The 23,773-nt window shown below is 35.5% G+C and overlaps 3 protein-coding genes across 4 annotated transcripts; all 3 read left to right on the forward strand.

Annotated features, from left to right (window-relative positions):
* The first annotated feature begins 1,221 nt into the window (after window positions 1–1,221).
* LOC125810862 (peptide deformylase 1B, chloroplastic) lies at window positions 1,222–4,618 on the forward strand. Of its 2 annotated transcripts, XR_007441890.1 has the most exons (8): window positions 1,222–1,547; window positions 1,642–1,780; window positions 2,174–2,366; window positions 3,401–3,511; window positions 3,950–4,012; window positions 4,101–4,231; window positions 4,313–4,501; window positions 4,593–4,618. XR_007441890.1 is itself a non-coding variant. In XM_049490358.1 (7 exons), exons 1-6 carry the CDS (start codon window positions 1,316–1,318, stop codon window positions 4,200–4,202), a joined length of 840 nt encoding a protein of 279 aa, XP_049346315.1. In that variant the 5' UTR covers window positions 1,222–1,315; the 3' UTR covers window positions 4,203–4,231; window positions 4,313–4,526. The 2 variants fall into 2 exon arrangements, 1 of the variants encoding a protein (XP_049346315.1); XM_049490358.1 differs by lacking the exon at window positions 4,593–4,618 and having other exon boundaries at window positions 4,313–4,526.
* A 1,328-nt stretch (window positions 4,619–5,946) lies between these two features.
* LOC125810859 (shaggy-related protein kinase epsilon) lies at window positions 5,947–12,596 on the forward strand. The gene is given in 14 exon segments (XM_049490355.1): window positions 5,947–6,118; window positions 6,596–6,796; window positions 6,896–6,988; window positions 8,970–9,029; window positions 9,130–9,402; window positions 10,380–10,419; window positions 10,422–10,450; window positions 10,523–10,579; window positions 11,282–11,422; window positions 11,524–11,574; window positions 11,658–11,753; window positions 11,860–11,943; window positions 12,125–12,212; window positions 12,318–12,596. Coding segments are annotated over 13 exon segments (1,215 nt in total). The 5' UTR covers window positions 5,947–6,118; window positions 6,596–6,676; the 3' UTR covers window positions 12,401–12,596.
* Window positions 12,597–14,227: 1,631 nt separating this feature from the next.
* LOC125810851 (ATP-dependent RNA helicase-like protein DB10) lies at window positions 14,228–23,384 on the forward strand. The gene is made up of 9 exons (XM_049490343.1): window positions 14,228–14,385; window positions 16,745–17,078; window positions 18,094–18,216; window positions 19,219–19,287; window positions 19,803–20,072; window positions 20,755–21,105; window positions 21,306–21,583; window positions 22,256–22,630; window positions 22,708–23,384. The coding sequence occupies exons 2-9, from the start codon at window positions 16,770–16,772 to the stop codon at window positions 23,120–23,122; spliced, it is 2,190 nt and encodes a 729-aa protein (XP_049346300.1). The 5' UTR covers window positions 14,228–14,385; window positions 16,745–16,769; the 3' UTR covers window positions 23,123–23,384.
* Window positions 23,385–23,773: the final 389 nt, after the last annotated feature.

Below are 23,773 nucleotides of genomic sequence, written 5' to 3' on the forward strand. Positions count from 1 at the left end.
ACGATATGTAAATATACTTAATTGTTTATTTTCTTAGAAGTCTGATCAAACACATTAACTCTCTAAAATTCACTTTCAAAATAAAAAACACCTTACCCCCAAGGGTCGTTAAAATAAATAAATAAGCAAAAAAAAACATGTTGACTTCTCCGAAATTTGATGTCTCTTTGTCAAAAATTTTAATTTCATTACACCCCTAACATGGAATAGATCCGCTAACATGGTACAAATATAGCGGGGTAATCTTAGGATAGTCAGGAAGGAAAAAAATAGATATACACATAATTTAGATAAAAATATTAAATTTAGAAGAACTCGTAATCAGAATTATAAATCGCTCTGATTTTAAAAATATTTCTAAAAGAAATATTACATGCATATATATATATATATATATATATATAGTTTAAATTTTTTTTAATGAATTTACGTGAATTCATCCATCACGATCAATATCCACTAAGTACATAGATGTTCAATCGATAAAGGGTTCTGGAAGATGACATTACATTTGTCATCAATCTAAATTTTTTTCTTAAAAAAATAGGAATATGAAGGGCTTTAAGCTTGGATGAGACTAATTAATAAAAAGAAATATTTAAAATAAAAATAAAATAATTTTAAAAAGTTCTTAATTAATAGTTTCTAAAGAAATAGGTAAAGAGAAAATTTGAGATGGCGGGAATAGTTAGGTGGATGATGAACCAAAAGTTACAACCAATCTCAAATTAATCAAGATTTCTGCTGATTGATCCAAAACGTTACTTGAAGTTGCATTATTAGCATCAATTAAATTCATAGCCATAACTCCCTTTAACAAGAGGATGATGAACACGTTATGATACAAATTTGAAGTAATTATGATGTGATACAAATATATAGACTATTTATAATCTATTTTAAATAGCTCTGAATCAAAATATAATTAAGATTCTCTACATAAAATTAATCTTAGGAAGAATCAATAACAAATTATAATTTAATATTTAAATAAACTTTATAAACAATCATTAGAATCGAAGAATCAATAATATCTTCTAGCTGTAATGTCCTCTTTGGAGGGGGTCTCTTTATTTCAAATGTTTTTTATAGTCAGTATTTTAGCCCTTTTTTGAGTGGCAATTCTCATGTATGATTACTTTTTAATATTAATATAATATATATTTTAGATTAGATTTAAAAAAGAAGAAGAAGAGAATTATGTTGAATATATAGAAAAAAAGGGTCTAAAACTCGAGTGTAACAGAACACGAAGGACAAAAGTAGTAACATTTGCATCTTTAGAGGTGAAATTGCTCGTTTTGTTGTGTGGCAAATGGCAATGGCTGCCGCAATTTGGGCATCTTCTTCTTCGTTCGCTCGCTCTCTCCGGCCTCTCCTCAGTTGGAACTCGTCTCTCTCCCCTATCAACTTCACTCTTCATCGATATAAATCAGCTAACTGTTTATTTTTCTCCGCAAGCAGTAATAAACCTCCAAAATTGGCTGTTTACGCTCAAGCTAGGCGAGTTTTATCTTCCAAAACCAAAGGAGATGAAATAGCTACTCGTAAGCATCCTTCTAGATTCTGACCTAAAAATCAATCTATTTGTAGTCAATTTTTTTTTTCGCAAATTGAAATTCTTCTTTTTGCGTGTGGTAGCTGCTGATTTGAGCTTCGAGGTGCCATTGAAAATTGTAGAGTATCCAGACCCGATTCTAAGAGCGAAGAATAAGAGGATTGACAAATTTGACGCTAATTTGAAGAAGTTAGTTGATGAAATGTTCGATATTATGTACAAGTGAGTCCATCCGTTTCTTACAATCCATAACTATATCCTTTTGAGTTTAGATAACTTATTTTAATGCAAAAAATAGTTGTTCGATCAGTAAACTGGATAACTCAATCTATGCGAGCTTCGCAAAGCATGACTGATCCCAAACCTGGATATAGGAAGAGGTTATGCTTGGTGGAGGTCTAATTATGTTGAAAATAAAACAAAAATAGTATGGGTGACACAGATTTAGCATAACAGAATTCGCTAGTTTGGAATTGAGGTGTAATTGACTGATTTATTGAATTAAGAAGCTGGATTGTTGATGATTTAGTTGGTAGATACATAATTTTTTTTGTTTATAAGAAAGGCTTGCTATTCAGAGGACTGTAAAGGATGCTTGGCTTTGATATTATGCAGAACTGATGGCATTGGGCTGTCTGCACCACAAGTTGGAATGAATGTTCAACTTATGGTATTTAATGCAGCTGGTGAACGAGGAGAGGGGGAGGAGATTGTTCTCGTCAATCCACGTGTCAGTAGATATTCTAGGAGGATTATACCTTATGAAGAAGGTTGCTTATCTTTTCCAATGATACATGGTGATGTTGAGGTACTTGGACCTATAAACCATTATTTGTTTGACCTCGAGTCAGTCTACTGCCTTACTCTGTGTCTGTGAGAGAGATAATATGAACCCCGTGGTCGAGTGTGATCAAATATGATTGACGTCATCTGTTCAAATCTCTCAATAATCTGCTATGCAGTTGATACTTTTCTTATTTAAAAAATAATGTTTGTGTGTTGAATATATATGTATCTTAAATGAATTTTTAGAAATGGTAGAGAGCTCCTAGTACGTTTTATTTTCTATCTTGTATAATATTGGTGTAAGATGAGCCTCAATGGAGTGACATACCCAATGACAATTTATATAGCCTAACCTAACTTGCTTGCAGTTGACGCATGATACCATGTACCAACTCATGACATCATGAGGTTAGTCGTGAATATATCTGAAAGGATGGTAAGGTTGCCACATCTGCAACCTCATGAGGGTTTTTCCTAGCATTTATGTTGTTGAATTGGTAGCTATACCATTCTGAAGAATTTAACTTGCTGTCTCCTGCTCCTGGAAAAGTTGCTCCAGTGAGCTAGTCTAACTTTTACAGGAACCTGCAGCTTCTATTGCTTTGGTGGGAATACAGATGTCATATCAGCAGTTCTACATGTATCCAAATTTTTACGAATGGTCAATTTTGTTGTTGTGCTTTAGGAATGTAAGAGACAGCATCTCAAGGACTTAATGCCAAAAGACATCCTAATCCTCTAGTTTGCAAGTGTGTCCCTATTCAACTAGTAACTTCTATCTTATACATCATAATTCTTCTTCTGGCTCATTAACCTGGTAAAGAGCTTACATAATAGAGCTGCTTGGATTTTGGGCGACTTTTCCAAACGAAGTCAAAAGAATTTGAAGTAGAACTGCAATCCTAAAACAGTTTGCATTTTACAAAAGCTTACCTGGTGAATCTTTGTTGGCTAACTGCTTTAGTGTCTAGGAACCTGAATCTGCTATTTGAATTGTGAAGTTTTCTTACTTTCTAAATTGTTACTAGCTTATTTATATATGGTGTGTGTTTGCAGAGACCAGACTCAGTTAAGGTTGACGCACAGGACATTAATGGTGCAAGGTTTGAGATAAGCTTGTCTGCTCTTCCAGCACGAGTCTTCCAACATGAATTTGATCACCTACAGGTGCTTTTTAATTTCTATAAATGCAGGATCTGTTTTAACCGTACCTTCCCAAAAATTACTGTTGTTTGGGATTCACAGGCTCTCCTGCTCATACATTTTCCCTTTGCATTTACTTTTATTTATTTATTTTGCATTTACCTTCTGTTCAGACAAAATGTTCTATATGTCTTTCCAGTTGCAGTAACTGGACATTGAGCAGTGTAATAAAAAAAAGTAAGAACCAGATAGACTCGAGTTCAGAAGTCTTCCCTGGTCTGATTCTTTTTATAAGACTACTTAACAGTGCTGCTGGTTGAGTTCAGATATCTGTAGTACTGAATAGTGTGTATGCAGTCTTTGATGAATATTCATCAGAAAGTACATGAATGCACAATTGCTTTAAATACAAAACTTAGTTCCCGTAAGACATTTCTTTTTAACTAAGTCAGCAATATGCAGGGAGTTCTTTTCTTTGACAAAATGACTGACGAAGTCCTGGACACCATCCGTGAAAAATTAGTGGTTAGTGGATCATTGTTAAAGTTGGGATAAACATCTGACAGGTGTTGCACCTAGGAACCAATGCTTATCTTTGTAACTGATTTTACAGGCGCTAGAAAAGAAATATGAAGAGAGGACTGGGTTGCCAACCCCTGAAAGCATAAATACACGAAAAACAAAGAAGGCTGCTGTTGGATTTGGCAAATCATGAATTTACTGAAATCTATGAGATCTTCTCAGGTTTTTGATGCCTTACCTTTATTTCATTTGCTTATTGTTTTACTGCATGTGCTTTACACTTGCTACTTGATGTATGCACAGTATTTGTATGATGAAGCACAAAATGGGATTGCCAGCTTTTGCTGAACTCTTTGGTATGCCATTAATTTAGACACTTGTGCTTTATGAAACCTGCCAAAAGTGTGGCCTCTGAGGTTTATCCTTCTACTGATACTGCTCTGTTCAGGAATGATAGGGTTACCACAGAAATTTGTATGGAAAAAGAACTGTAAGTACATTTGATCAAATCTTGAAAATCAAGGTGTGGCCTTGTTGACCTCTCTTTTTATTTATCACAAATTTGTATGGAAAAAGAACTCTGTAAGTACATTTGATCAAATATTGAAAATCAAGAAGTGGCCTTGTTGACCTCTCTTTTTATTTATTTTTCCTTGAGAGAGTTTGTTGTTTGAACACTTCGGTTGTTGTAGTTCAGTGTGGAGAAAAACAATTCAAGAGAAGTTCTCCATAAGTTCCCCATCAGAATGGTTTTTGAACTCTCTTTTTCTGGTAATTGTTATACCTCTGAAAGGCAGGAAATGACCTACAGGCTAAATGAACAGCTTGTAATGTATATGTTCCTTTTAGGAATGAATAAATTATCCCTACACAGCAACTGCTGATGTTTTGTGAAGGCAGTTTTCCCATCAAAATATAATTGATCAATCATGATGGGGTTTTTAACACCAGAAACTTGAACAAATTGATTACATGCTACGCATAAGCCCAGTTTATAGATAGATTATGAGCAAGGGCGGCTCAGCCATTAAAGATACTATAGCAGTGACTTTAGGCCCCAAAAAATAAGGGCCGCCAAAGAGCCAAAATCTCCCCAAATTCAGTTTTCTCAAATACGAAAACATACCCAAGATGCACAAAAAAGAGATATGTTCGACCAAGAGGCAACGATTGAAGATGTAAAATATTACTACTATTAACAAATAACAATAGTAACAAAATACCCAAAGTAAATATACAAAAATTATGTATTTATTGTTATTATTAATTTCTTAATAATTTGTCGCTTATCTCTTACTCATTATTATCCACATATTTTTGAAAATTTTATTATTGATGTAATTATAATTAACCATAGTAGAGAATTAAACTTTTAGTTACTTCTTATTTTTTAATTTGTCTAATTCACTTTAATTTGAATTAATCATGTTTTAATATTAACTTTGTAAGATTGTCTTCAATTCTTTGAGATGTTTTATTAAACTAATGAGAATGTTAAAATAAATTCAAGTTAAAATTTAAAAATAACTTAGAAGGTATTTTTTCTTCAGATTATTCACAAAAAATAAAAAATAACTTTAATTTATGTTTATGTCCAAATAAACTACAAAATTCAAATATCATTTTCCACTTTAAAAATAAAAACTTAAGTTTTTCAAATTTTAGATGAAACATGGTGAAATGGCCATTAAATTTTGATCCGTAAAATTATCCACACCTTCCTTTTTTGAAGTAAAAAAAAAAACTCCTACATCCGCTTACGTGTAGTTGTAGAGCACACAGATTCTTCGCTAGGAACAGAATTAACACTGTACCAGTCAACATAATGACGTAAGCCTACCAAATACCAACCAAAAGCTTACACGTGGAAATCTCGGACACCCAATACTCCAATCAACGAAAATGGATAAAATTAGCTTGGGTCCGCCAAATTCAGAGAGCATCCAAAGTGAGAAAAAGGAAAGAAGAGCAGTATCGCAGAAGTCTATAACCTGAAAACTTGGCCATACGCCATTTTCACTTCCACTTTATTTCTTTCGCGCTTAGGGTTTTGCTGTTTCACTCACAATTTTTCGTCGCCCATGCGAGCAATTCACTTCACCGTTGCAGGTACTCTTTCGGTTGACGCAATAATCATAAATATGTTTGCGTCAACAAGTGAATAATTGATCTCATGCTTCCTGTGAAGGTTCTTAATGTTAAAAAGATGGCTGCAATTTTGTCGAAAGCTATGTTTTCTTCCAATTAGAAAATTTCGGTGGCTGCTATAGAATTTTTTTATAGGCGTCTAGGAGTTCTTTGAACAATGGTAGACAGTTAGAAAGCTAATTTTGGGATCTTCTAGAGACTCACTTGACTAATTTGAGTACTTAATCACGTGTATGAACTAAGAGCCCGCGTTTCAGGATGAACATAATTTTTAGGTCATTAAAGTGAATGGGGTTCTGCTTGGGTCAATAAAGGTCATTGTTATATGAATGTCTACATAGTGCAATTTCTGGATTCTGTGATCTACTCTGATACAACACTGAATGTTAGTACGGCATCACTGGCGTCCTGTCTAATTTATGTATCTTTATGATTCAGGTTTTGAGAAGCTGATAATCTGTCATTTAAGTCGTAACCATTTATCAGTACTATAAGGAAGATTGTTTGTAATTCAGTGATATGGCTTCTGGCAGTATTATGTCTTCAGCAGCTGGCAAACCTATTACTGATGCTATGCTTATTGACAACCTACCTAAAGAAATAAATGAAATGAAGATCAATGATGACAAAGAAGGAAAGGTTGTTCTTGGAAATAGGATGCATACTCTTTATATGATTTCTTTTTTCCCTTGTCTATACTTAGTTATCTTTGCAAGTCTCACTGTGATTGCCTGACAGGAAATGGAAGCAACTGTTGTGGATGGAAATGGAACTGAAACAGGTCACATCATTGTGACAACTATTGGGGGAAAAAATGGTCAGCCAAAGCAGGTGACGTCTTTAATCATTTGATTCAACCTCGAAAATGTTATTTTACACTTGTAACTTATTTTTATCGTTGTGTCTGTACCAAAGTACTAACATATCCAAAGGATAAGAATTTTCATGTTGTGAGATTAATGGCATTGATCTCGTGGATTTCATGAATAAATCCTTTTGCTTTAGTTTCGTTTTGCTTCTGAAATCAGTAAATAAAACTCAATCTATACTAGGGCTGGTAATTGATCTATGGATCTGATGAGTAAATCTTTTCTCAATCAGTTTTGTTTTGGCTTTGGATATCAGAAAGTCAGATTACCCTGATTTTCGTATTATCTTTCTGTCACTTGTGATGTAACATAGACAATTGAAAGAAAGATCTGTTCTCAGATTTTACCTCATGGCATTGCTTTATCCTCCTTTATTAATTTAGGTATATGTTTTGTACAAGAATACCAAGTATTTTGCCTCTTTTTAATTTTTTTATCCTTTCTAATTTTTGAAACCAAAAATAATAATAAGTCAAGAAACAATCGTACATTCTGATAGAGATGTTAGCTATCTTACTAAACTAAAAGTAACTTTTGGCTAAAATGGTTCGGGACATCTTTGTAGTTACTTCTTTTTCTTCAATTTCTTTTGACTTGCCAGGTACTGGTAATCGAGAAATTTTATTTTGTGTTTCACATCACTTCCATATGTTCTGTGAGGAACTTTAATTGCTTAACAAGTGACTTGTTTTATTACCATTTCTTTAGTTGAAGAAAGAATCAATAAAGGTAATTTAAAAGTTTCCAAAGTAAGGCACTCTACTAGGACCCAAAAAATCAATGATATGCATACCCCTAGGCGTGAATACTGAATAACACATGCTTTTCTCTTTTTCATGGCTGAGATGGAGTTGTATTACTGTTCAACCTTACTAAAAGATGCTTATGGTTGATGGTGCTTTGTATGAACTTACATGGCTTTTCTACTTATGCTTGTATATTTTCCATTGCATAATTTTGTTTCCCTTTTCTCTGATTAGGCTTGGGATTATCCAAAATTCAATTTGTATGTTTTTTTTTTCTTTCTAATAAATTCATTAAATAAATAGGACTATTTTTTTTTTTGAAACTGGTAACTTTAAATAAATAGGACTATAGTACTGTGAAAAGCCTTGTATCAAATAAATCTGCTGTATCATAACTCAGAATAACTTCAATAAATTTTGCTTTGTTCCAGTGCTTAATTTGGAAAGTTTTGCATTGCTTTTTCTGTTTCAATCTTTAATTAAACAAATGTAACCACAAATCTACTTGTCAAGCAATTAAGGCGTCTCACATGACTTATGTTTGTTATGTGAGACATAAAATCAAGCTTCTCGCTGTAATCTAACAATCTCTTTTCTTTGTCCTCTCCAAAAAGGTAGCGAGCATTATATATCAACTCCATATTTTCAGGAAAGTTTTAATGACATGAAGTTAGTTAATCTTCTCATACCATATTGACTAGGTGCTTTCCAGATATACAAAAGGTCTTATTTCCCTGAAAAACTATTCATTTCCCAAACCTATATTCTAAACTTTCCTGAATTTTAGAAATTACAAAATATTGTTCCCTGTAAAGTTCAGAAATTGGACCTACGATGGGCATCTAATGACAGGGAATACTTTGCTTGACTTTAACTTGATAATATCTTTAAAGAGTCGGCGAACACTTTGGTATCGGTCTTATTTAGGATGTAGCTTATAATAGTTAGGGATGACTGCTAATTAGGCGAGGTTACATGGTCCTACACAACATAATGTAGTATTTCTAGCTTGGGTTGATAATTGAAATGTTCTTCTTTATCATGTCTTCGAGACTGGCATTGTTTGAGTGAATAACCCATCCATACTTCACCCCACAATTAAGTAAATCTCAACTGAGCAAGTTCTTCTAAATTTACGTGTTGATTGTGGGTCTTTGTGTTAAAAGCTTTTTTGCTAATGTTTTCTTTGACATTCAGACCATAAGTTACATGGCGGAGCGAGTTGTTGGACAGGGGTCCTTTGGAATTGTGTTCCAGGTATAAGTTGTTAATATGTCACAGATGGTCACTGCCATAATCAAGAATGCTTACCCCCATCACTAAATCAATTGTCACTGATTTCAAAGCTAAATTGCAGGCCAAATGCCTTGAAACCGGAGAAACTGTGGCAATAAAAAAGGTCTTGCAGGACAAGAGATACAAGAATCGAGAATTACAAACTATGCGACTTCTTGATCATCCTAGTATTGTTTCACTGAAACACTGCTTCTTTTCGACCACAGAAAAGGATGAGCTCTATCTAAATTTGGTTCTCGAATTTGTACCTGAAACTGTCTACCGTGTGTTAAGACATTACAGCAAAGCAAACCAACGGATGCCTATGATATATGTCAAACTGTACACATATCAGGTATTCCATTTGAGTACATGTGCAAGTTCCTCTCATTGTACATAGAAACAAATGAGCATAGGAGGATTGCATGGATGGACCTGGCCCTATAGCTTAAGATGATTGTGACTTCTGCTCGAGTGTGCCACAAGTTGTCATGGAAACCTCCTTTGCCTTTAATCCCCTTCATTGTCGTCAAATTGTTACGGTGTATGTAAAAATTGTAAATGTTGTATCCTGTGTCAAAATATTATGTCAATGCCAGCCTCTTCGATGTCAACCCTAGTACAAATTTTCAACTTATAAGGCACCAAATCCTTATGCATAAATAACGAGAAATAATATAGTAGGTTATCTTCGACCAGGGAGCCAATAACTCTATCCAATTAGTTTTCTTTTCTATTTTCAGAAACATTGTAGTATTTATCTCATTGTCAAAATGGATAAGAAATAAATGAGAAAGGTATTTCAGTAAAATAATCTTCAAAATTAATGACTTGTTCTCAGTTATCAGATTGGAGATGTATCTTTATTTATTTTTAAATGAAAGGAAGATTCATTTAGTTTCGGCTAAACCACATATGGAGGAGGTTTGACTAATTCACCTTCTATATCATTTTTCCATATACCGGTTTAATGTGATATTAATTGTTTTTTTGATGTTGCCTACTTCCCTTTGCAATCCTTTTGTCTTACAGGCAACCCTAAATTTAGGTTGTGGCCTAAACCGTTGACCTCATGTGCAGTGGTAAAGGTTCTTCCATAGTTGTAAAAGCTTAAAATAATAAGGTCTCTGTTGTAGTAATAACTGTTAAAGATGATTATAGTTAGTGCTGTTGCGCTTATCTGTCCCTGAGTAAACATTGCATCATTTGTTTGTAGCGATTATGATGTAGTAACTGTTGTTACTGTTTATGGCTAGTAGCAAAACCTCTTCTTTATACCCACCTTAGCATATCTTTGTTGCGGTACATTTGATTGATGATGTACCTGTACAGATATTTAGAGCTTTGGCTTACATACATGGGATAGGAGTCTGCACAGGGACATCAAACCTCAGAATTTACTGGTTTGTACTTGAAGCTTAAACTCAATCAACTAAAAACATTGTGATATTGACTAATGCAATTTGCTATGGCAGGTCAATCCCCACACACATCAGCTTAAGCTTTGTGATTTTGGGAGTGCAAAAGTCCTGGTAAGTTTTTTGATAGCTTGCAAAAGTCCTGTTATTACTTCTCAAGTCTGAAACCTAAGTTCAACTTTCTCTTTCTGCTTCTTGCCGCTACAATGTTTAGGAATAGACATGATCGTTTGATTGTGACTTGTTTGGAAAATTCGAAACAAATATTCTATTTATTCATTTTTCTACGCATGTGAAACACTACAACTTGTCATGATATAACTGTAAGTAGTTGATGACGTCTATCACTTGTAGTTGTGCCTGCAGAAGAGGATTTCTTAAAATGAGTTTAACTGGATGCTAAAGACAGTTGCGTTATATTTTGTTTGATAATTCAGGAAACATGTATTATCATAAGTATGTCACATTTATAATATGTTAGTACAAGAATTAGATGAAGTTGTATGATATCTTATTATGTCCATCCTCAGAAGTCAAGAAATGGAAGTGTTCCAGCATATTATATGATCTCTTCTTTTTAGTTTTATGTGGCTAAAGATGTTCTTATGAATTAGATATTTTGCTTGTTGGGATTTATCAAATCAAAAAACCTGATGAAGAAGTACCTTTCATAGCTCAACAATATGAAAATACTTTGATTCCTTTTCTTGACTTTATTCATCTTCCATGTGTGATTTGTGGGTGGAAAGACTGTCTTAGTCTTATCTAGTGATCTTATCTACATAGTTCATCCTCATATTTTGGCCATACTAACAGGTCAAAGGCGAGCCAAACATTTCATATATCTGTTCACGTTATTATCGTGCGCCCGAACTAATATTTGGAGCAACTGAGTACACCAATGCAATTGACATTTGGTCTGTGGGTTGTGTCCTAGCTGAACTGCTTCTTGGTCAGGTTGTATTTCTTGTGGAGTTCAATTCCTTTATTGAGAAAAAAAAAAAAAACCGTAATAATTGATTGTTTCACGCTAATCTTTTCTCTTCCAAAACTTGTAGCCCCTCTTTCCTGGTGAGAGTGGTGTAGATCAGCTCGTCGAAATAATCAAGGTATCCATCTAGTTGATTCAATGATGATTCAAATTGGTGATCTTTGGTTTGCACAATTCAATAAATCAAAATGTCCTCTTTAGGTTCTTGGAACACCAACGCGTGAAGAAATCAAGTGTATGAATCCAAATTACACCGAGTTCAAGTTCCCGCAAATCAAAGCTCACCCCTGGCACAAGGTAAGAATCTTGAGCTATGTTCCTCTATAGAAGATACATTTTCTGATGCATTGCATGGCATGTATTCACATCAAGAAACTCATGGCCGCAACCCTGCATTGTACAGATTTTTCACAAACGGATGCCTCCTGAAGCTGTAGATCTTGTGATAAGGCTTCTCCAGTATTCTCCAAATCTGAGGTGCACCGCGGTGAGTGTATCATGTTCTCTTCCTATTTTTTTTCCTTATCGTCCAGTTCAAACACATTGGTGAGAGCAAAAGAAAGTAGTACTTGTTGAAAATTCCATATCATATTTTAGGCAGCACACATTTGTGTGGGGAAACTTTAGTATATTATGCTTTTATGTGATCTATTTGATTCATTTTGCAGTTGGAAGCTCTTGCTCACGCTTTCTTTGATGAGCTCCGTGACCCTAATGCTCGTCCATTGCCATCTCTCTTCAACTTCAGGCCTCAAGGTTTAATTATTATCTTCTCCTCCAGTTATATGAATTGACTCCCCCACCCCCTCATATTCATATGGAGTAGTTGTTTTTCTTATTATGAGATAATATCATTTGCAGAGCTGAAAGGAGTGTCTTCAGAACTCTTAAACAAACTGTTACCAGAACATGCTAAAAAGCAATGTCCCTTACTTGGGTTCTAGTCTGTAAGAATTTGTTTATCTTTTGTAAACTTGATCCTATTTATTATCACTGTCCAGAGAATTAGGAAAACCTTTTGACATCTCCATTAATCCATTATAATATATCACTTTTAGTCAATTATGTAATCAGCTGATTCCCCCCTCTGTACTCTACTAAATTATTTGTAAATAGTAATGTATAATAGAATTTACCTTATTCGTTATCGAGAATTTTATTTTTGTATACTCAGCTTAGTTTGCAATCTTACTGCATTTTGGTTGAAGCTATTACTCTCATTCGCGTTAATACTTTGGAGTTTGGTCATGTAAATTTAACGTAATTGATTCTACATTCCAACTAAAGTCATCATCTGGTCATATGTAACATAAATGTTCTCACCCCATTTAATTATATTGATGTACAAATAATCATTCAATATATCTAGTTCTATTTTTTCTTTATGTTAATCTGGCAGTTAAATAATTCTTAATAAACTAATATATTACATAAATAAAATTATGTTAATCAAAGCTACGCCATCTTCTTAGTATATGGAAGCTTAATTGTCCAAACAAAATAAATTTCTTTGATTTGCAAATGAGAAGATCTACAACCCTAAAAGATCTATTATTATTAAATGGAATAATTTCCTAATAAATGGTACAAACTACATACTTAACATTGATGGTGTTTTTTGGAAAGATTAAAATACTGAAGGAATAAGAGATGTTTTCATAGACAATCATGGTAATCTTTTATAATTATGACAACATATATGCAAATTTTCTACTCTAGCGGGAATCCAAGCCCTGCAGAAAGACTGAAAATGGGTAAAGATAGATGTATGGACGTTATTAACTCATTACAAAATGAAAATGAAACTTCCCACACGTTAATTCTTGCTTGCTAATGGTTTAAAGCGTATGGTACAAGTCAGGCATAACTTCAAACAAGAAAACAAATTGGCTCACCTTTCGATAACAAGAGCTATTAGGCAAATCAGGCCAAACAAAACTAAACGCTTTTCTATACCAACACCCACCTTGTTGAGCTAGTATTACATATTGTGATGAAACTACTACTATCTTTTGTAAAGGATACGTAATTCACCCGTTTCATTTTACTTGATCCATATCGTAGATATTTTATTTTACTTATCTATTTTAGTAAATTAAGAGAACTTTTTTTTACACTATCCTTAGTATGAAATAACTACATAAAGTAATACTCTAGTAGTCAAGTTTAAAGTTTCAAAGCATTATTAATAAGATTAGTTTAGTAAAATATATTTTTAATTTTTTAAAGAGATTTCATGTAAAGTCAACATAAGCCAAGTAATATGAGACAAATGGAATACATAATATGTTAGCTCATACTAAAGTGAGAATTATTGATTTTTTTTTCATAGTTCAAAATAATTGAATTATTCGAAGTTTTAGACAATTATTTGAATTTTTTTCCGTATCTTACCCTTCATTTAATGAGATAAATATGGATGATAATTAACAATAGGCTTTAAATTTTGTCCTGAAATATTTTTCTCAACAATTTACTTAATATAAAATAAAGAAATTTGTAAGTATATAATATTATTTTTGTCGTTCAAAAAAACAGTAGTATCATACTAATACTGCCAATGGGGGGAGTGTTTTAATCCGTGTCGAAATATTATTGTGGGTGTAATTGGCATTTTACTAACCTAACCATGGTTAAAATATTATTGCGGGTTTAATACGCACTATTCTCGTACCGTTTCTCATTTCTCTGCTATCTTATAAGTATCCATCTGTCAGCTAATTCTGTTCCTTTTTATAGCCCCTACGCTTCTCAGTTCTCACTCAAACCATCGGAAGCGTAGGTTTCTCTCTGCTTCTCCGCTGCTTCACTCATACCTTTGTATACTAATTTATTTAGCAGAGAGAGTGAGAGAACGGACGGGAGTGATCGTCGGAGGTGGGAGTCGTTTGTATCAGCTTCTTCATCGTCATCGGAAAGACGTTGTCAGGTATCATATCTCATTTATACTTGCGATGATTCAGATCTGAGTTGAACTTGCTAGGTTTGGCATTTGACCCCTGATAGGTGTTGGTAAACGAGAATGTAGGGTTTTAGATGTTTTTTCTTCTGATTGTTTGGCCTCGATGTTGTCGTTCTTTTGAAGCTGAACTTGATAGGTTTGGCCTTGAGTTGAACTTGTTTGGCATTTGACCCCTGCTATGTGTTAATAAATAAAAATGTAGGGTTTTAGATTTTTTTTTTTTTATTGTTTGGCCTCGATGTTCTTGTCCTTTTGAAGTTGAACTTGATAGGTCTGGCATTGAAGTTGGACTTGTTTGGCATTTGGCGCCCCTGCTGTGTGTGATAAATAAAATGTAGGGTTTTAGATGTTTTTTTTAAAAAAATTGTTTGGCCCCGAAATTGTCATCATTTTGAAGTTGAACTTGCTAGGTTTGGCATTTGACACCTGCTATGTGCTAGTAAACGAGAATGTAGGGTTTTAGAATGTTTTTTTTTAATTATTGTTTGACCTCTGCTGTGTGTTAATAAATAAAAAATGTAGGGTTTTAGTTTTTTAAAATTGTTTTGCCTCGATGTTGTCGTCCTTTTGAAGTTGAACTTGATAGGTTTGGCATTTGACCCCTGCTGTGTTTAATAAATAACAATGTAGGGTTTTAGATCCTTTTTTTTTCATTGTTTGGCCTCGAAATTGTCGTCCTTTTGAAGTTGAACTCGCTGGGTTTGGCATATGACCCTTGCTATGTGTTAATAAGCGATAATGTAGGGTTTTAGATTGTTTTTTTTGAAAAATTATTTAGCCTTGATGTTATCGCCCTTTTGAAGTTGAACTTGATAGATCTGACATTTGATCCCTGCTATGTGTCAGTATATAATGATGTAGACTTTTAGATGATTTTTTTTATTGTTTGGCCTTGATGTTGTAGTCCTTTTGAAGTTGAACTTGCTAGGTTTGGCATTTGACCCCATTTACGTGTTAGTACATGATAATGTAGGGTTTTTGATCGGTTTATTTCATTGTTTGGCCTCGATGCTGTGGTTTTTTTGAAGTTGAACTTACTGGGTTTGGCGTTTTGACCCGTGCTACGTGTTAGTGAATGATAATGTAGGGTTTTAGATCATTTTTTTTATTGTTTGTCCTCGGATTTGTTTGTTTTAGGTTTTCGTGACTTTGTTTTGTTATTGCTTTGTGTTCCAACAGTTCAAAAGCCTTTGAACTAGTGCCACTTGCGTGAATATAATGCTTGTGTGCATGTTTTGGTTGAGAGGAGCCCACTTTCGTGTTATTGTAGTCAGTGGCGTATGCAAGATTTTCGTAAGTGATGTTGACATTTAAAGAAGAGAACGGATTAGATGAAATAATGAATAATTTCTTAACATTAGGGTTTTAAATCTATATTGACTAATCAAGTTCCAAATTGGTTAAATAAATTTAATGTTTACCATGTATGCAAAAGCGTAGCTTGGTTGATAGGTTTTATTTGATCCTTTTGCAATTAAGCGCTTAAAAGTTAAAAAAATCACACAAATTCACTGAGAAGGAGGTTTAAACTCAGGGCAAATGCAACATAAGTTATGAGCTTAACCAGGGAGCCATAAAGCACTGTGTTTTAAGCGGTTTCATTTAATAATATATGTACACGTATACTGTTTTTTCAGATTTTATATATACACTAAATTTTCGACGAATCGGTGTCAGATGACACCCCTTGCCATAAGGTGCATCTGGCCTGTAGTCTTATGGGAAAACGGCAGTCATGTTTATTTATTTCTATAGATAGTTAGTGTTCCTGTTCTCTCAGAGTTGTGTAATGGTCACCCACTCATTTAGTTTTATGTATTTGACCTCAAGTGTTTTGTTTTCAAGGGGGGAGGGGTAGCATAGTGGTCAGACCCTTTACCCAACGGTATTATTAGAGGATTGAGTCACCATGGTAGCAAGGTGGGAAAGGGTCACAGTTGGTTGTCTGGGTGGGGTTTCTTTGGTTGGTAAGGGATTGGTATACAAAACAATTGTGTGCTGCCTTTTGCCTTTTATCAGTATAACTGTGCAAGGGACACAGTTGCTTGTGTTGCTTTGTCTCTGTTAAGAACATATCTTCTACTCTTGAAGTAACATGTTCTCTTCCCTTGTGTAGTTCATCTTCTCTTTTTTGAGCAGCCTTATTTAGCTGTTTTGACTGTAGTACATTCTTAGTACCATTTTATATAACACTGTCAATTATTCAGGTGATGGAATAGAACGCATAATAAATGTGATTCATGGAGTCCTTTTCTAGTATTATGGCTTTGTTTAACTCTGATTCTTATTTCATGCTTTTAAGTCGTCATGTCTTTTCTGGTGCCAGAGGTAATTGGATACTGAAGCTTGAGATGGCTGCTACTGCAACTGCATCTTCTACTGGTCCACGTTATGCACCAGAGGACCCCACCCTTCCCAAACCTTGGAAAGGCCTAGTTGATGGTAAGACTGGATATCTCTATTTTTGGAATCCAGAGACCAATACTACCCAATACGAGAAGCCTGTTGCTACTTCTCATGTGGGTGCTGCACAACATAAATCGTCTGTATCTGTAAGTTCATCAGTTGAGAAGCCTTCTCAAAGTGAATGTCCTGACCGTGGTGACAACAGAGGTACCAATGGTGCATTGAGCAAACTTTCCTCTGGAGAGGGCATTCAGGTATCCAGTTCTAATTAATACATGTGAATTCAATTTCTTCTCTCTCTAACTTTCAGTGACTAGTGACACACAACAGGGGAAATCAGCAAACTTTTGTTTTGAATAGTATCTTGGGTTATCTATTGTCACTTTGAGAATCACTATTTGAGATTAACGACCGATGTTCTCTCTGACAGTTTTAAATGCAAATTAGAACCTGCACTATGTATTAATTGGAAAAGATGGTATATATCATTTTTCTTTATCTTTTGCAACCTTATGTTGTGCATCATATTTCCTATGTAGTAAATGTTCCAGTGGTTTGATACATCTAACAAAGAATTTGCAAATAACATATGTTTTGGCGCTTGTATGTTTTAGAGGAGTTTCATCTGTGTTCTTTTGTGATTGTAGTTATTGTAACAGCACTTAGAGGGGGTGTTTGGATTGGCTTTTTAAAGTGACTTATAAGTTAAAAGTCAAAAGGCATAAGTTGGTAACCCCAACTTTTGACTCTTTTTTTGTTGTTGTACTTTTTCAGCTTTTAAAAAGTGTTTAAAAGCACTTTCGATGTTATCCAAACACTTCCAAAACTAAGAAAGTGTTTAAAAGCCAAAAACCATTGAAATAAGTCAATCCAAAGACCCCCAGTTTGAACCTTAAGTGGGTGTTTGGATTGACTTATTTTTAGTGACTTATGGCTTTTAAGCTATTTTTTTAGTTCTGGAAGTGTTTGGGTAACTTCAAAAGTGCTTTTAAGCACTTTCTTAAGGCTTTAAATGTACGTAAAAAGCTAAAAGCCAAAAGTTGGGTGTCCCCAACTTATAGGTTTTGGCATATAAGTTACTTTAAAAAAAACCCATCCAAACACCCCTTAGACTCTTTTTGCAATTATTTCCTGATTAATATCCAAAGTATACTTGCTCTACCAGTAGATTTCTTTTGGTCTAAGTAGATTTTTTCATTCGCCTTTAAACAGTTTCCTAAATTGTCTTCGTGTTTTTGCTAAAACACGTTTCCCCCCATCATTTTGTAGACTGCAAAAGTAAGTGAGCTTTCCCGCGATGAAACATCTGTGCCAAAAGGTTATAGTGCTCCAGCTGCTGCAAGTGACATATCTCCAGATGCCTATCGCCGTCAGCATGAAATTTCTGTCACAGTAAGCATCTGTACCTTTTCAATCATATAGAAACATTTGCTTACTAGTCATTTTTGTTCCAATTTGGAAACTGGAGCCCTGGTTGTAACGTTAGTTTAATTTTTCATAAAAAATTGTCTCAAAGCTCATTAGGAATATCCACCCTTAGTGGATATTCCTAATGAACTTTAAGACATTTTTAAATAATCATAGATATTATCTCTATCATGTTTACGAATAATAGACGTGGACACTTGTAATTCTCAAAAAAAAAAATAAATAGACGTGGACACTTGTAATTTTGCTGTCCAGTGGCTGCAATATTCCGCCTAAATAGTAGACACATGTGATAAATAAGAGAATACCAAAGAGCGGCGCCACAGAATTTCTCGATTAGGGTCGTATTCTTTGTTTATGATTCTACCATGTATGTCTTTTTCATTTCATCGAAAATCAATTTTACAGTGTAGATGCTTATGACCATGAATAGTGCATGAAATTATGTCTGTGAATAACAAACTTTTTGTAGAGATTCTCTCAGAAAACACTACTACTTGCAATGTAATAGAAAGTTAAAGGGCAGTTATTATGTCTTTGGTGACAGCAGTGAGGAATTTATTTTGTAGTCAGGGTAGTCCTTAGTTTGATGAAACAAGATTATTTTTAAAAAAAATAGTAAACAATTTAATGAAACAAGAATGCAACTCAGACTGGCCTTTTTGTTTGGTTCATCTAGAAGATACACTGTTTTTTGGTTTCTTTGGACTGTGATAATCATTGTAAATTTAACTTAAGATGTGCACACAGATAATAGCACTGAGTGTGGCATCTCCTATGTGAAACTGATGATAACTTCATTACACTACTCATGTTGCTCATTGAAAACCTGTGAATTCATCTCTTTGCATCTTTCTAGAATCCATCCTTCCATGCAAACAAGCCTGAAAAGGCATGTCTGTCGTACTCATGTTTTATTCTTTTGATAATGAATACCCATGTCTATTTTATGTTCTATTTTTCCAGGGAGGTGATGTGCCCCCACCTTTCACATCGTTTGAAGCTACTGGGTTTCCTTCGGAGATTTTGAGGGAGGTATAAATGTATTCCATTATTTTGTTTTAATCTCTTTCGGAACATCTCTAGTGAAGAGCTTACTTATTCATAAAGGATCAAGTGTTCTTCTGTTAATTTCAATGGCTGCTGGAGGTCCATTGCAGTACTCATACAAATTTTCCCTCTGTACTTTGACGCAGATGCGATATTTGCTCCGGGGAGGAGCTAAATGTCGTACGCTGTGCGGCCCTCTTTTTGGTCTTCCATGTATTTGGAGTTCCCTTATTTGGTGGACCAAATTTTGAAGGGCTTTCTGAATCATCCTTGTTCATGGCTGGGACTGCTGTTGGTGGTGTCAGTCTGCCACATGGTTTGACATGAAGAAGAGGCTTCCTCCTGCTCTTGCTTGCATATGCAAGTGTTGGCTGCCTGCGTAAGGGGGGATATGCTTCTTCTTGTGTTGGCCACTTAAAAAAAATCGTAGAAATAATCTAGGAGTAAATTTTTAGCTTGTACAATTGCTGACAGAGGTTTTCCAACTTTTACATTTCCAGATACATCAAGCTGGGTTTCCTGCTCCTTCCCCAATACAGGCACAGTCCTGGCCCATTGCACTTCAGGGCCGTGACATAGTAGCTGTTGCAAAGACTGGGTCTGGAAAAACTTTGGGTTTCTTGCTTCCTGGCTTTTTTCTTCTAAAGCAACGTCGGAGTAATCCTCAATCAGGCCCTACTATTTTGGTTCTGTCGCCAACAAGAGAATTAGCCACACAGATACAAGACGAAGCTGTGAAGTTTGGTAGATCTTCAAAGATTTCTTGCACGGTATGAATTGTTATTTGACTATGTTTAGCAAAAAGTTTGATTCCAGAAGTAGATTTTTCTTTTGATTTCCAAGTACTGATGCATGGGCTAACTGATGTATTAATTGTAAAAACCAAAAGTTAGCTAGGTCTGTCACATTTTTTTGCTATACTCAACTCTACCATAATTTTCCTGTTAAAGTGTGATTCTAAAGATCTCATCTCTTCGAATGGTTGTCTGGCCAAAAGTGAAACTTAAGAGGGTAATCATTGTGTTTCTCATGTTCTGGTATAAAACACACATCTGCTTAATCATATGCGATCTCTTTAAATGGTTATATGCTTCTTTTTCGTCAAACATAAGTTTTGTTAATAAACATGCACCAAGATAATGTTGTGCACCATTACGAAAAGGGGAAGGCCCCATTTACCGAATGATTTTACTTAACCAAAAAAAAAAAACGAATGATTTTATAAAACCTTTACAGCAGTATACTATTCTGCACCTTCCCGTAGAACAATTAACAAATGTTGACATGCTAATGTTCAGGCCAGATGAACCAAGTGAATGTGTGTTTGACTTTTTCTTGAAAATTGGCAATGCTGTATGCTTTTTGGTTAGTGTCTATATGGAGGGGTCCCAACAGGCCCTCTGCTACGACAATTTTCGTGAGAATTGACAATGCTGTATGTTTTTTGGTTAGTGTTTATATGGAGGAGCCCCAAAAGGCCCTCAGCTACGAGATCTGGACAGGGGAGTTGATATTGTTGTTGCTACCCCTGGTCGTTTGAATGATATTTTGGAGATGAGAAGAGTTAGGCTGGATCAAGTTTCTTATTTGGTGTTAGATGAAGCGGATCGTATGCTGGACATGGGATTTGAACCTCAGATAAGGAAGATTGTGAAGGAGGTGCCTACGCGACGGCAGACACTGATGTACACAGCAACATGGCCAAAGGAGGTCCGCAAAATTGCAGCTGATCTATTGGTTAATCCAGTTCAGGTTAACATTGGGAATGTTGATGAGCTTGTTGCGAACAAGTCTATTACACAGGTGCATTTCTGTTCTGTTCTCTTTTTCTTGGACATTGCTCATTAAAAATGCCTAAGATTTCTCTCTCTCTCTCTTCTAAACTGGGTTAGAGGTCTGAGGTGTCATGGTAGAATGCCTCCCCTATTATCCCTGAGCACCTAGGGAGAACCTGTACTTGACATAATGAGGTTACATCATATTTAATTAATTGTCATGTGCAGTACATTGAAGTCTTGTCATATATGGATAAACAAAAGCGGCTAGACCAGATCTTGAGATCCCAAGAGCCTGGATCAAAAATCATTATCTTCTGTTCAACAAAGAAAATGTGTGACCAACTTGCTCGCAATCTTACACGCCCATTTGGAGCTGCTGCAATTCATGGTGATAAATCTCAGGGTGAGAGGGATCATGTACTGAGCCAGTTCCGCACTGGCAAGTCCCCCGTTCTTGTTGCCACTGATGTTGCTGCTCGGGGCTTGGATGTCAAAGATATCAGGTTGGTTGAATTAAGAATCTTGTAGTGTGCTTGATTATTTGTGGGTCATGTTCAATTCTCTTTTGATGGCTAACTGAATGAAAGAATATATGTACCTTCACTTTTTTATGGAGTGCGCATTTAGATCGACATATATTCCTTTATATGCTCTTGCCATGTTATTTCCCCTTAATTGATAGGATGCGAACAGGTGTGTGGGGTGTGGAGTTGTGTTTCTGCTTTTTTTGGGGACCATTAGGTGATTTTGGGAGAGCGAAGGCCAAAGTTGCAACTTTGTACCTTTCTTGCAATCAAATCATATGTGAATGTGTGATGTCGTGATTTAGTTAGCAATGTAGATGGATGAGTACAGTTCACATGGTATCGTTTCGATAAGATCTACTCTGGCATGGTTTGACATCATGCTGGAATATTTGGTTTTACATTTGAAATATGCTCGAGCAGAGGGACCTCCAGAAACAGCCTCTCTACCTCCACGAGGTAGAGGTAAGGTCTGTGTACACTCTACCCTCTCCAGACCCCACATGTGGGATTTCACTACGTCTGTTGTTGTACAATTGAAAAATATCATGCATCCCTATAAATATTCTCTAAAGAGTAGTTTCTTCTAATTTTTTTGGTAGGGAGATTTGTCTTCTGTGTAAGTTAATAATGATGAAACATTTGTGGCAGGGTGGTGGTCAACTATGATTTTCCTACTGGAATAGAGGACTATGTTCACAGGATAGGAAGAACTGGTCGGGCTGGTGCGACTGGTGAGGCCTACACATTTTTTTGTGACCAGGATGCTAAACATGCTTCAGATCTTATTAAAGTTTTAGAAGGAGCAAATCAGCAAGTGCCTACTGAACTACGTGATATGGCTTCTCGAGGTGGTGGTATGGGAAGGGCTAGGCGTCAATGGGATTCTGGCTCAGGTGGACGTGAAGGAGGACGTGGGGGACGTTATGATGCTGGCTATGGTGGACGAGATGGAGCAAGGGGTGGTTGGGAAGCCCCTACATCGGACAGAAGTGGACGTGCTTATGACTCGGATTCACGTGACAGGTTAGCTGTGAATTAATTATATATGGATTTCTTATTTTCCTTTTTTTCCATGTTTTGACTAGTTGGTTGTGATTTAGTGATAGATATGGTCATGGCTCTGGTGATAATGATGCTCCAGCTAGTTTCCCTGCTCGAAGCTTCCATGAAACTATGATGCAGGCTTCACAGAGACGTGATCGAAGTCGGAGCAGAAGCCCGAATAGAGGTGGTTCGGGATGGGGTGACAGAAAAAGCAGGGAGCGCAGTCGCAGCCGTAGTGCTGAAAGATTTGATCGGGCTCGTTTTCAAGTTCCAGAAGGAGGCAGTTTCCATGAAGCCATGATGAGCTTCAGTAGATCATCAGTTGGTGATTCCAGAGAAAAAGTTGGAGGGCCATGTGATGATTTCCAAAAGGACTGGGAAAAAGAAAGATCTCCACCTAGATCCCAAGGTGATGGACCCTGTGCTAACAATGGGGAGGAGGAAGGAGAAGGAGATGAAACGAGAGCCTAACTTGGGCGTGTCTTATATCCTATGTTGATTTTTGATGTGTTGTAGCTACCGAAGGAAATGCCTGGAAGAAAAGGGGGGACCCCCTTTTATTTTTGTTAAACTTTCACCAGTAAACAATGTTCTCGGATAGAAGCTTTTAGCGTCTTATTGGAAATAGATAGCTGAAAATCTGAAAGTGGAAAGTTTTTGACGGATGTAAATGTAAAAAATGGGTCGTCAAACTTTGTTTAATGGTGCTATAAAAATTGTTCATTAAAGCCCACTTCTAAGTGCTGCTTGCGTTGATTCTCTTTTGTCTTAGCATGAGCAAATTTCTCTAGTTAATGCGTTACTTAAACAATCACATACCTACTGTAATCCCACCCCACCATGTGGGGTTTGAGTAGGGCAAAGTGTAGCAGAGTAAGGTAGAGAGGTTTTCGATAGACCCTTGGTTTGTGGAAAACTACCTCAAAGTAGTTTGGAAAAGGGAATGCTATGACTATTCATATGGAAGGATAACTGAAGTCACAGTCTATTATCTATTGATCTACTACCATAATTTATGCTCATATTCTCTTTTTTAAGGTCATGTCTTTGGTAAGCTGAATCTTTACGTAATTTAACTATGAGTGCAAAATTTTGCTTTCTTTTTATCCTAGTATGGAATTT

Source organism: Solanum verrucosum, unplaced genomic scaffold (genome assembly GCF_900185275.1).
Source record: "Solanum verrucosum unplaced genomic scaffold, falcon-dt-bn FXZP01000032.1, whole genome shotgun sequence".
In the NCBI taxonomy this organism is placed as follows: Eukaryota; Viridiplantae; Streptophyta; class Magnoliopsida; order Solanales; family Solanaceae; genus Solanum; species Solanum verrucosum.